Source organism: Callorhinus ursinus, unplaced genomic scaffold (genome assembly GCF_003265705.2).
Source record: "Callorhinus ursinus isolate GAN/ISIS: 27379988/994484 unplaced genomic scaffold, GSC_fseal_2.0 scaffold4, whole genome shotgun sequence".
In the NCBI taxonomy this organism is placed as follows: domain Eukaryota; kingdom Metazoa; phylum Chordata; class Mammalia; order Carnivora; family Otariidae; genus Callorhinus; species Callorhinus ursinus.
In genome coordinates this window covers 125,971,582-125,984,694 of record NW_027397066.1, presented here as the reverse complement: position 1 = coordinate 125,984,694, position 13,113 = coordinate 125,971,582, and the positions used below count along the sequence as shown (strand labels likewise).

At 34.1% G+C, this 13,113-nt stretch overlaps 1 protein-coding gene across 4 annotated transcripts in view; it reads left to right on the top strand.

The window, feature by feature from the left end:
- LRBA (LPS responsive beige-like anchor protein) overlaps window positions 1–13,113 on the top strand; it is a 742,782-nt gene that overhangs the window by 708,216 nt on the left and 21,453 nt on the right. For all 4 annotated transcript variants that reach the window (XM_073892352.1, XM_025874296.2, XM_073892351.1 and 1 more), the window contains one exon: window positions 2,668–2,835. In XM_073892352.1, coding sequence (XP_073748453.1) covers window positions 2,668–2,835 — 168 coding nt within the window. The remainder of the gene's footprint in view (window positions 1–2,667; window positions 2,836–13,113) is intronic.

Here is a 13,113-nt window from a genome sequence, read left to right as displayed (position 1 = left end):
TAAACGCTAAATACTCTGAGGGCAGGGATCATGTCTATTTACCACCAATGTATATATAAGAGGGCCTAATGCTTGGCACTTAGTAGGTGTGCAATAAATGTTTGTTGAATAGAAAATAATTGTGATAACTGTGGGGGCAAAAATTAAAACACTAGTAAATTTTAATGAAAAAAGAATCACAGTGACTGAGTATACATTTTTCTAACACTGATATTGTAGATATAGGGCAATGACTTAACCAAGAAATAACAAACGAATCTTGGAAAATTCTGCCACTATAGTTAATTCATCCCACTTTTACAGTTAAATCTTTCCACTTTGTCTTCTCATGAGTTGGAAATTAGGTTAAGTTACCAAGTGAACAGCTGCTCGTTTGCAAGCCTCCTGGAAGCACATGGGTTTCCTGTGTACCGTGTGCCTCATGTACCTACTTAATTGTAGTCACTCTCCTCCTTACTCCCACAACCCACTGAGGTGATAGGTATCAAGTCTTAAATAAGCCTACCCTCAACAACCCATTTAAATGATTCCTGGAGTTTACATGCTCTCCGCACTTAGGTGTAGGCTGGGACAGAAATAACTGTACATACTCTGTTATCAAAAACATAATCAACAGGGCGCCTGGGTGGCTCACATGGTTAAGCGTCTGCCTTCGGCTCAGGTCGTGATCCCAGGGTCTTGGGATCGAGTCCCGTGTCGGGCTCCCTACTCCTTGGGAGCCTGCTTCTCCCTCTGCCTCTCTCTCTCTCTCTCTCTCTCTCTCTCTGTCTTTCATGAATAAATAAATAAAATCTTTAAAAAAAAACATAACAATATGGCGTATTATTTTCAGTAGTTAAAATTCACTGATATAACCTTCAGTTTTCTGATTAGTAATAAGAGTGCATTCAGTTTCCTAACTTTGTCTTACCCCTTATAAGAAGGCCTGCCTTTACTCTAACCCCACCCATTTTACCACGACACTTCTCCACTTCGTTCTTCAGATAAATTGGAAATGATATAGAAATAAATGATTATATCTTTTCATACTTAATTTGCTTTTTCTTTTCCATATTTTTCATTTTAAGAAGTCTTGAATTCTTACCATATTCTTTATCGATACAGCTCATTTTTAAGTGAAATGTTTTGATATCAATTTAAAGGTTGGAGAAATTCAGAAGTACACATTTTTAACTTTTAGCAGTTAAAAAACAAACACCTGCTTTGGTGAAAGACTTTGTTCACGGGAGAAAAAATGCACTTTATTAATTGTGCAATTTGAGCCTGAAATGAATCTGAATTTAAAGTTACTAGTACTAGGCTCTCCACAAGAGTGAACACACTGTATTTGACTTTCTATCTGAGTTAAGTAAAGTATATTTCAGCATTTTTTAAAAAATTTGCAGTAAGCTTTGTAATAAGCTTCAGACTTACTAAAATCAAGATTAAAAAAATTAACATAAGTACTTTTTTAGTTATATTTATGATTACCTTGAAAAGTTAAATACACTTAGTTGCTAATACTTAACTGAAACCTTAAACTTTTGAATAGGTTATTATGTTTCCAAATTAAACATGAACTTTTTAGGCATATTACTCTTCTTTCAGCTTAGTGGTCTTCTTGAATATTTGAATTCTATTTATATTACCCCACTGAAACACTTCTTCAAAAATAAAAAGAAACTCATGCTGACTATTAGAGGTAGACATACTATGACATTCATCTGCAGTTCTGTAGACATTTCAAAGGGAAATGTTAGCTAGAAACCATAGGGATGTAGTGGAAGGGCTGCTATAGCTTATTTCATTCTTTAGACAAGTTTGTATGAATTAATTATAAACATTATATCTGATTTTTAAACAAAGATTCTCAAAGTGGGGGCTTTCCTTTTTTTTCCGGCACTGTTATGTGAATAATTCATCCTGTGTCCGAAGCCCTCCCTAGATGTATAGTAAGTGTACTGGGTTCCTCCCTTTTGTCCCCGGTCGTTAATGTTCGATAAACTGCCGTTATCTTAACTTCATCATCACCCACCAAGGAATTTTCATCATTCAGACAAGCAAAACAAAGAAAGAATGACGCAGCTCTAATTGCAATCACAATATATTAGTCTTTTTACCAAAACTTAGGTTCACGTAACTCTAATTTGAAAAGAACAGGAACTCTCCAAAGTGACTTATATTGTCTTTGTATAGATCACTTTAAAAAAAAGAAATACATTAAATCTTTACTAATTCAGAGACAAGTTTGTATTAGCAAAGTCTGAACTATAGAGTACTTAAAGAAAGGCACCTAAGTTTTCTTTGCTTTGAATCATACCGGGTAACTTAAGAAATTGCTGAAATCATTCCAAATACAAGTTCTTCTGAGCCTGCTTTAATCAGTAGACATGATTCATTTGGAATTTATAGTAGCCATGTATAATGATATGGTATCATGGTCCTCAAATATTGTTTGTTGAAGTAGTTTTAACAGTATGTCTTTCAAAAGTGTTATCATTGTTCAATTGATTTTTTGTTGTTGTTGATATTCAAAGAAAACTTTTAGGTTAGACCAGATCAAATTTGATTGTAAAATCTGAATCCTCAGAATCTGAGTCAATATGACTTCATTATCTTATAAGTGAAATGGTCACTGGAATTTCTTTATTTTATAGCAGTCTTAAAGAAAATTGTTTTGTATTTCAGGAAAATTGATTCAAGTGGTATTTGGCCATTGGGATGTGGTCACTTGCCTCACTCGTTCTGAGTCCTATATTGGGGGAAATTGCTACATTCTCTCAGGGTCACGTGACGCAACCCTTCTGCTCTGGTACTGGAATGGAAAAAGCAGTGGGATTGGAGATAACCCAGGCAGTAAGTACAAACTTATTTTATAAGTAAACTGTTACAAGTGATGTATAATAACATTTTGCAGTGAAGTTGCATTTTTTTTTACCATGGTGAAAGTGAAACTGAATTATCAAATCTTTTTCTTAGTTGTAATTTAAGAAAGGTCTAGATAGCCTTTCAATTATTAACATTTTGTGAGCATTGATAATTCTCAAGTACAAGTACGAAATCTCATTTTTCATGTTACAAGTTATTCTTATGATCTGAAAATGCTAGTTCTTCATTGGAAATGGCTGTCACCAAATAAAAGAGAGGTGTTTCATTCACGAACAAGATATAACATAAAAGAGCAATCACATATTATCTTGTTTATCGAATTCATATTTTAAAAGAGCAAAAGAACAATTATAATTTCATGGAAATGAACCAGTCTTTATAAAGAATATGCTTTCATTTACATATTAAAAGATAAAACAGGTCATAAAAGGCCAATATGGAATATTCAAATTGGCTCTTGGTTTTTCAGATGGGAAATGAAAATGTTCACCAACAGCCTTAAACATCTTTATGAAACTATGCTGAAGGCAGTAAAACAAAAAATGTGTAACCATTTAAAATTGTAATTCACAGAAGGCAAAAAAAGGAAGCAGCTACCATTAAAACCAATCGCACACAGCTGCAGAAAAGAAATGGCTTTAGAAAAACACATTAAGAAGTAGGAAAAAACAATTAAAGGGACCACCTGAAAAATGAGAATTTAATTAAAATTATTATGACAACACTGAAGAGTTCCTGCAAGAATAGCTTTTAAGATTTTTACTTCATAAGGTAGAACATTTTAACTGCTCTTAAATATTTACAGTTTCTTAATTTAAAGCAAGTTGCACTGTATTTGGTTAAGGAAGCACCATTTTGTCCCTGATTGCTTTACCTGAATATCGTGGTATTTAACTTCTGTCATTTAACTCCAAATTATGAAACAGCCTGAATACGCTTTAGTCCATCACATTTTGGATTGACTTCTTCAAGCTGTGCTTATTAAATGTGTAATATTTGATTAAAAATGAAACCTTTTTAAAAAAACTTAGCCAAAAACCAGTGTATAATTTTAAAAGTATATGGGACATATTTTATAAAAGCTGTTTATGCTTTTTTGTCTTGTGTAATGGGTAAACATAATTTTTATTAAATCCTCTAATGTATATTTCTTATGTTACTCAAATCAAGGACGATTCCCTATACAAATAGAATATGAAAAATCTCTTTAAGGCTGTGATGCTTTGGATAATACGGTCTTTGTGATCAGGTCAAACTCAGTGTATGTGTTTAAATGGGAGGGTAATGTGTCCGTGTGTGTATTCTACATATTTATACAGGCATCTGCATTTTATATGTAATTATGACAAAATTTTTAAACATGTAGACTTAGGGGATTTTGTTTTTCACTTTCATTTGAGAAGTACTTCATGTTCTTTACATTATGGACCCTTACATTCTGCTCCTTCTTTATTTCTGGCCTTTTAGGAGGGTCTACTTTCAATTTCTTTTTTTCCTCTGTCTATAAGTTTAGTTACCAAGATTCAGTAAATCATCTAAGACAAACCTAGGCTTGACATAAATAATAAATATACAATTTGTTACTTAGCTAAAAATATTTAGGAAGTACTTCCTCTTGCCTTAAAATAATGCGTTTCATGCGTATACAGCATTCCAAACACAAGAAAAAGATTTTTTGTTTGGTTTTTGTTTTTTTACTTCCTTGACCTAATTATGTTCTGTATGTTATACATGGTCATTACCAATGTGTACTCTGAGAAGTAGCTAAAGACTTATTAGCTACACTTATATGTAATGGCCGTTACTCAGAAATTAAAGTGTATTTTAGAACTAGAAATATTCAGCTTTTCCAGAAGGGAGAAATATATATTTAAATACCTTATAAATCATCCTAGAGATGGTTTTTACATGCATGTCTTCTAAAAAAATGAATCAAGTAGCACTGACCAAATCCTGGAGTTTGAAATGAAGCAAATCTAAGTTCTGAGCTTTGCTGTGGTCCTTCTGTCTTGTCTGTAAAATGAAAGCAACAATACTAACTGACTTAAGGTGTTATCAGAAGCACAGAATGCTTAGAGAAAATAAATCACCACACAAACACCATCCTTTTGGCATTAGAGTGTATATTATAATGTAATATTTTTCATAAGCACTTCATCTGTACCTTCTCATTGTCTGCAGTATGGTGGACATTAACTCCTAGGAATGCTGGCAATGAAAAGGAAAAAAAAAAAGAATAACATAACAGCACATCTAATAAAAATTTTAGAAAATTGTAATGTATCTTGACTAAATTAAATTACCTTTCTCAAAGTAAACCTCATCCTTTCTGGCCCTTTTATAGTGTCTGATGTCCCAATCTAATTTTGCTTTAGCTTTGAAGGCTGAATCTGGGAGAAAGACAAATAGGCACTTTTTCATATAATGAGAATTTCCACACATTAGAATAGAAAAATGAACAAGTTGGTCCAAGCTTTTCAAAAGAAAATGACAAACAAAAACAAAGACATTTTTACCACAAGTGTGGACTGTGTTTTACACATTCATGCAAGCTGGTTTGGATTTTATAAGCCTCTGGCTTGTTGATGGCTCCACGATGCAGCTGCTGAAGTCGAGGAATTTTAGGTTATGCTTATTCCTGTATTGTATCTCCTGGATGCAATATAAATGACCTTTAAGAAACAGCCACGTTTTTTGTTGTTTTTTTTTTTTTTACATAAAATTTCAGTCTGGTCTGTAAATGCACACAACACCTCAACTTAAATTTTTGAATACAGACTTTTTTCTTTCTTGAAGGGAAAACTAAAGAAAACTAAGCTATTGCTTTTTCTGCGTTTTATAGGTCTCATTCAAGCATTTAGTTTGTGTGTTTTGTTTTCAAAAATTATGAGAATAAGCTAGTAATTTTCCTTCCTAGGGTCGTACGCCTGCGCCGTTTTCTACAAATCTGATGTTAGTGCTATATATAAAGTTCACAGCTTTATTCCTCTTTTTTTTTTTTTTAAATCATGTTATCCAGTACTAAAATACACATTGCTTGGGCAAGATCTGGCTAATTCAGCTGGATAAAACCTATATTTAGTATAACTTGGGCTTTTAAAAGGATATACATGTTTTATAAACTCTGCTTAGATTACGTGGCAAAAGCCTTGTTTTCCTGTATAACAGATAGTTTTTCATCTTTGACTCGTTTTGTGATAGTTATTTCCTGTGGAATTCAATTTTCTTACTGAGAAGAAAAATTAAGATACAATTCCAATTAGTTGTAGATTTTTAAATAAAATTAACCAAGAATATTTTAATGAAAGGTATTTTCTACATGGACGCATCTCTCCCTTTGCCCTAGTACTCTTTGTGTTTTAGAACTGAATTTGTGTACCAAAATGCTTTTCCTGAAGCACTCGTTTTTCCCTCAGAATAATGCTATACAGACTGTACATTTGCAAATTTTGGAGAAAATATCCCCCAGTGCCTTCAGTTGACATTTAAATACTTTAAACTTTGAAATGATCTTATAAGCAAGATGAAAATTTACAAAATAGTTATTATCTACGATTTTTATATTGTATTACTAGTTCATAAACTTAAAATTAAATGCTTACTAAGCATTTAAAATTAAATGCTTATTAAGTATTTTCAGGCTTCTGAGTAATTTTTTAAAAGTCACAGTTGATTAGCTTGAGCACAGTTGATTAGCTTGAGAAACAAATGGTTGCTGACTGTGAGGGTGTTGTGTGGATGTGTGTATATAGTATTTCAGTAAAGTACTTTTCCATTCTCACATTCTGTTTTTGATTTGATTGAAAGGTGGCATTTTTTTTTTCCCTCTTTGCAATCAGACATGCTAATCTATGTCAGCTTTCTCCTTTATGGGAATGGCGTCTACTGAAAAAAAAAACACACACAACTATTTAAGTTTTTTTCATAACAACAAGATTCTGTTCTTTAAGAATATTTCAGCACCATTAATTAGAAAGAAGGTTTTATTAACCATAAGGCTAGCACTAACAGACCACAGAGCTGTTTTTTAGAGTACTGTATGCCATAGCTGCCCTGCTTTTTCTCTGTCTAAAACTTCATTTTGTTATACTCTCATCAATCACTTAAGTCATTACCGTAAATCCTACTGTTGTTAATTTTACTAGTATCACCCTAATGAGACATTCCTGCTATAATTAAAAATGAATTCTAACTTTCAGGCATTCTAAATTTTTTTTTAATGAATTTAGAATGATCTTGCCATATGACTATAAATACCACTGATATACATGGACTACTCATCAGTCTATAAGAAAAGTAGTATCATTTTATGTCCAGGTGTGAATTATTTACTGGTTGCTTCTGTGCACATGCGCTTATGCATATGTATATTTTTGTGCACATATTTAGGAATTATGTTCTTTCTATCATAAAGCCTAATATGTTTTACTGAAGCTACTGATAAATCCTTACTCTTTGTCTTGCCAAACTATAGGTGTATGTAACACGAACGGTACTACTCACTGTAAGTAGGTGTCCTAGAGCACCATCTGCTGGATATACTTGGGGACTTAATGTTGGTAAATTTGAAAATCAGTACTTGATAAGTCAGCTGTACTTTGTTTTTAATTGGCTGTGATATATTATTTCTGGTCATAAATGCCAAGATACGTACATTTGTGTTGAACCATGTAAGTGTGTAAAAGAAATCACTTTTTTCCTTCTTTTTCCCCCACCCTCAGGTGGATTTGGAAATTTATAATAAGCTATTGTTGAAGGAAAAAGTAAGCACAACCTATGCCTAATGAAACAAAGCATCAGTTTGTCATGAGATAAACTCTTATCTTCTTGATCGCAGGTCTTCAGTAAGCTACAGTGGAAGAAAATTGTTTGGATATTTTAATCTTATGTTCACTTGATTCTGAATATGAAAGCAGTGCTTGAAACAAGTAGCCTTCTTATACCTTGATTCTTGATTTGATTCTTTGTCTAGAGCATGAGTTCTTGTATTTACCTCCTCGAGAGCTTTCCTTGTGGCCTGACTTTTGGCGTATACTGTTGTACTAAGACTACCCTGTATTTTTCTTTTTTTCTTGAAGAATTCATCAAGTTGGGTTTGAAGTAGTATGTTGGCAGTGTTCAAGTTCAGGTGACATTAAACTACTACGTTTATGAAATTCTCCAGAAGGTCCAGGATGTTTGGTGCTCCATGATGTAATGCAGGCCCTCAAATTCCAGCAAAACAACTCTGTATTTACTGCTTGTAACTAATAGTAGATGTGGTAAAAGGAATTATATTCATATGGCAAATGAATACAACCTTAATGTGCACCATATGCAGAGTGGTGGGGTGATGTGCCAATATATCACATTTATTTACCTTGTTTAGTTGTAGAGAAAAATGACTATACCATTCAGCCATAGGCTATAGTCATATAAATATGAGAACAGAAGAACTGATGATTTATGCCCTCAAATTGAAACTGAGTATCTTCATGTGTAGATTTTAATAGTGCCACACCAAAGGAAGTTGCTTGTCTAATACTTTATGCTCAGATGGAAAATTTAATTTAAAAAATTGGTGGAACTAATGTAAGGAGATAAAAGTTCCCTCTAGTCAACTAAAGTTCTCAAAGAAAATTTTGAATGTATCTTCTTTCATTTAATTGAAACTGAATATGCCCTGAAATTGCAAAACTGCAAGCTACTTCTTCTGTCCCTAAAAGCGGGATTCTTCTTCTTTTCGAATATTGTGGGTGTGCGTGTGCATGTGCACGTAATATTATTGGAGAATCACTATAAGGACACATTTAATCAAGACCCCCTGGAACAATGTATTAGACTGACTTTATCACCTTCCAAAAAGTTCATTCATTAGAGAAATTGTCTGATAGTTTTGTGTCTATGTACCTCGTACTTTAGATATCCTGAGACTTTATTAAAAGAGACCCATTTTTATATGAAATTAAATACTTAAATGCTTCTAATGAGATTTCTTTTACAAAGCAACAATTGCTCTAGTCTTTAAGGTAATTTTGCTCACAAATAGGCTTGGTCAGGCTTCAGATTCTAGATTGAATCAAGTATTTTTAGGTAGGAAAAAATCCTTAGAATTCTTTATGCCTCCCATGGCTAAGGCTTCATGACTGCTAAACTTTTTAGCTTTTATTCTTGTAGCTTGTAATTTTCTACAACTGAGAGATTGCTTTATTTCCTTGGGGTGAATAGGGTCAGGATGTTTCTTTTTTTTAATTGCAATAAAATGGACATATAAAACATACTAGTTTCAGGTATACAACATGGTGTCTTGATATATGTATATACTGCAGAATGATCACCACAATTTATTTAGGTAACATCCATCATCACACACAGTAATACATTTTTTCCCCGTGATGAGAATCTACTCTCTTAGCAGCTTGCAAATATACAGTGTAGTAGTATTAGCTATGGTCACCATGCTGTACATTACCAGGACTTGCTTATTTTATAATTGAAAGTTTATACCTTTTGACCACCTTTGCCATCTCCCCTCCCCACCAACTACCAGTCTGTTCTTTGTATCTTTAAGTTCAGTTTTTTTGTTTGTTTAGTTTTGGGGTTTTTTAAATTCCACACATAAATGAGATTATAAAGTATTTTTCTTTCTCAGTCTGGCTTATTTCACTTAGCATAATGCCCTCAAGGTCCATTCTCTTGTCACAGATGGCAGGATCTCCTCTTTTTTTATGAATGAATAATAATACACTGATATATATACATATGTATATCACATTTTCTTTATCCATTCATCCCTTGGTGGATACAGGTTGTTTCTATGTCTTGGCTATTATACATAATGCTGCAGTGAACATGAGAGTGTAGATATCTTTTCAGTGTAGTGTTTTCATGTCCTTCAGCTAGATACCCAGAAGTGGAATTGCTGTATCATATGATAGTTCTATTTTTTATTTTTTGAGGAACCTCCATACTGCTTTCCATAGTTGCTACAGCAATCTACATTCCCACCAACAGTGCATGAGGGTTCCCTCTTCTCTACATCCTCTCCAACACTTGTTATTTATTATCCGTTTTTTTTTTTTTTTATTATAGTTTTAATTGAAAGTAACTTTTTTTTTAAGATTTTATTTTTAAGTAATCTCTATACCAACATGGGGCTTGAACTCCCAACCCTGAGATCAAGGGTCGCATGCTCTCCTGACTGAGCCAGCTGGGCACACCTATTTATTGTCTTTTTGATAACAGCTATTCTAACAGTTGTGAGGTGATAGCTCATTGTGCTTTTGATTTGCATTTCCCTGATGATGAGTGATGTTGAGCACCTTTTTATGTACCTGTTGGCCATCTGTATGTCTTCTTTGGAAAAAATACCTATTCACATCCTCTGCCATTCATTCATTCATTCATTCATTCCTCTGCCCATTTTTAAAAAAGCAGATTGTTTTATGTTTGTTTCTTTGCTATTTAGTTGTATGAGCTCTTTTATTTATTTTGGATATTATCAGATATATGATTTGTAAGCATTTTCTCCCACTCCATAGGTTGCCTTTTCATTTTGTTGATGGTTTCTTTTGTTCTACAGAAGCATTTTAGTTTGAAGTAGTCTTACTTGTTTATTTTTTGCTTTTGTTGCCTTTGCTTTTGGTGTCAAATTCAGAATGTGTGTATTTATGCGTAGAAAAAAGTCCAGAATGACAGCCAGCAAAATGTTTTTTATTATGTTATTTAGCAATGGTTATTTATAGGTAGTGGAATTTAGAGGCAGTTTTTCCATTTCCTTCTCCATAATTTACTAAATTATCTGAATGTTTTATAATGAGCATGTATTACTTTGATAATCAGAGACAATAAAGATATATTAGGGTGGAATACCTAATTATATTAATATACCTTCACTTCCTGCTCTAGGCTTCTAGATATTAGTTTTATCAGAATTTATATGGATTGTTAGGGAAGGTTGGAAAGTCTAAAAAAAGGAAGAATGGGAGAAACCAAAGTATGATTTTTAGAAATTAAGAAACAAAAAAATGACAAGAAACAAAAATAATCAGAACCATCTCTAATTTTCACTTATGCAGCATAGGATCAGATATACTTTTGCTGAAAGGAGTGTCTACAACAGAGAGTGAAAATCATTCTACTATTACTAGTACTACTTTACTCCTAGGTGATACTTGCTGGATGTTCACTACATGCTGGGCACCATCAAAAGCACTTTACATAGTAGTCCTGTGTGGTAGCTACTACTATTTTCCTTGTTTTATAGATGAGGCACAGAGAGATTATAAATATGTCTTTACTTGCTGCCCTGGGCCTTGAAGCTCCTAGATCTTACTGAAACTATGAGAACATGCCCAAGGGAGGTCACATAGCTAGCACTCTAGGCCAAAGGTGCCTATTTTTTTTTTTTTAAGATTTTATTTATTTATTTGGCAGAGAGAGACACAGCGAGAGAGGGAACACAAGCAGGGGGAGTGGGAGAGGGAGAAGCAGGCCTCCCGCTGAGCAGGGAGCTCAGTGCAGGGCTCGATCCCAGGACCCTGGGATCATGACCTGAGCCGAAGGCAGACTCTTAACAACTGAGCCACCCAGGCTCCCCCAGAGGTGCTGTTCTTGATCACTAAACTGTACTGCACTTTTAATTTGATTAATTGCACCATGAGCTATAGAAAATTTGATGCAATCCTGTCACTAAAGCATGCTTTGTATTTGCAAAGGACAATACAGAGATAATTTTGCTAAACTGAATTCTTAGGACAGTATATATCATTAGGATTTTGAGTTTTTATTTTTATTTAGTTTTAAGATTTTATTTATTTTGAGGTAGAGAGAGCATGAGCAGGGGGGAGGGGCAAAGGGAGAGGGAGAATCAGACTCTTTGCTGAGCAGGGAGCCCGTCCTGGGCCAGGACCCTGGGATCACAAGAAGGCATTTAACCCACTGAGCCACTCAGGCACCCCAGGGTTTTGTGTTTTTTTCTTTTGTTTTTTTAGAGAGAGTGCTCAAGCAGGGGAGGGGCAGAGGGAGAGAGAATCTTAAGCAGCTCCACCCCCAGCACAGAGCCTGACATTGGGGGGGGGGGGGGCTCAGTCTCAGACAGTCCTATGACTCTGAGGTCTTGACCTGAGCCAAAATCAAGAGTCATTGCTTGGGATGCCTGGGTGGCTCAGTCAGTTAAGCGTCTGCCTTTGGCTCAGGTCATGATCCCAGGGTCCTGGGGTCAGGGCCCTGCATCTGGCTCCCTACTCGGCGGGAAGCCTGCTTTTCCCTCTGCCTGCCACTCCCCCTGCTTGTGCTCTCTCTCTCTCTGACAAATAAATAAAATCTTTAAAAAAATTTTTTTTAAAAAGTCATATGTTTAACCAACTGAGCCACCTGGGTGCCCCAGGATTTTGTATTTTTTTAATATTATTACACAATTTAGGGTTATACTTTAAGTATACAGTTGTAGGTACATACTCACACAAACACATTTTCCAGTGTTGCTTAGAAGAGAGAAAGAAATGCACACAGAGATGGAGATAGAGAGGAGGAAGATTATACACCAAGAACTTAAAATGGATTTTTGTACCAACATTATCTTGTCTTGCATTAATAATTCTAATATTATTTACAAGAGGAAGCTACCAAAATTTGCTATCTTACGGTTGTCCCACCCTAAATGCAGCTTTGGCTTATTTTCTGTAGTCTATATGTTTAACCAAATTAGCATGTTTTTCACCAAAGAGACTATGATGAATAGAGACAAGGAGAAATGTTGGTGGAGATAGAAGGAATAGAACAAATTTCAAATAATTTCTCTTTGCATAATTAAAATATAGTGTTATAATTCCCATCGGGACATTAGGAAGTTAATGGGATAGGTTTAAGAAACATTTAGTAGCTAACCTCATTTCCGCTTCAGAAAGCCATTTCCTTTCTCGGTTTGCCATTATGGTGAGCCACATGAGAAAGCTTAGTGTACAGTTTTCACATGAATTTTTTTTTCTGTGTTGTAGTAATCAAAATGTAATTAAAATGGAACAAAAGGCATGTGCAAAATAGAAGTATCCATCTTTAGGAAATGACTGGCATATATTATATAATACTTAGATTATAAAAAATCTATATATTCTTAATAACATATATTTAGTTTCTTAAACTTGTGTTTTCTTTCAGAATGAATACTCTATTGAAATGATTTTTTTAACAAAGCCGGGTTTCATATTTTGTTTTACCTCTCTTAAGAGGTCAGATGGTATTACATTTTAATAATGTGGAAAATTA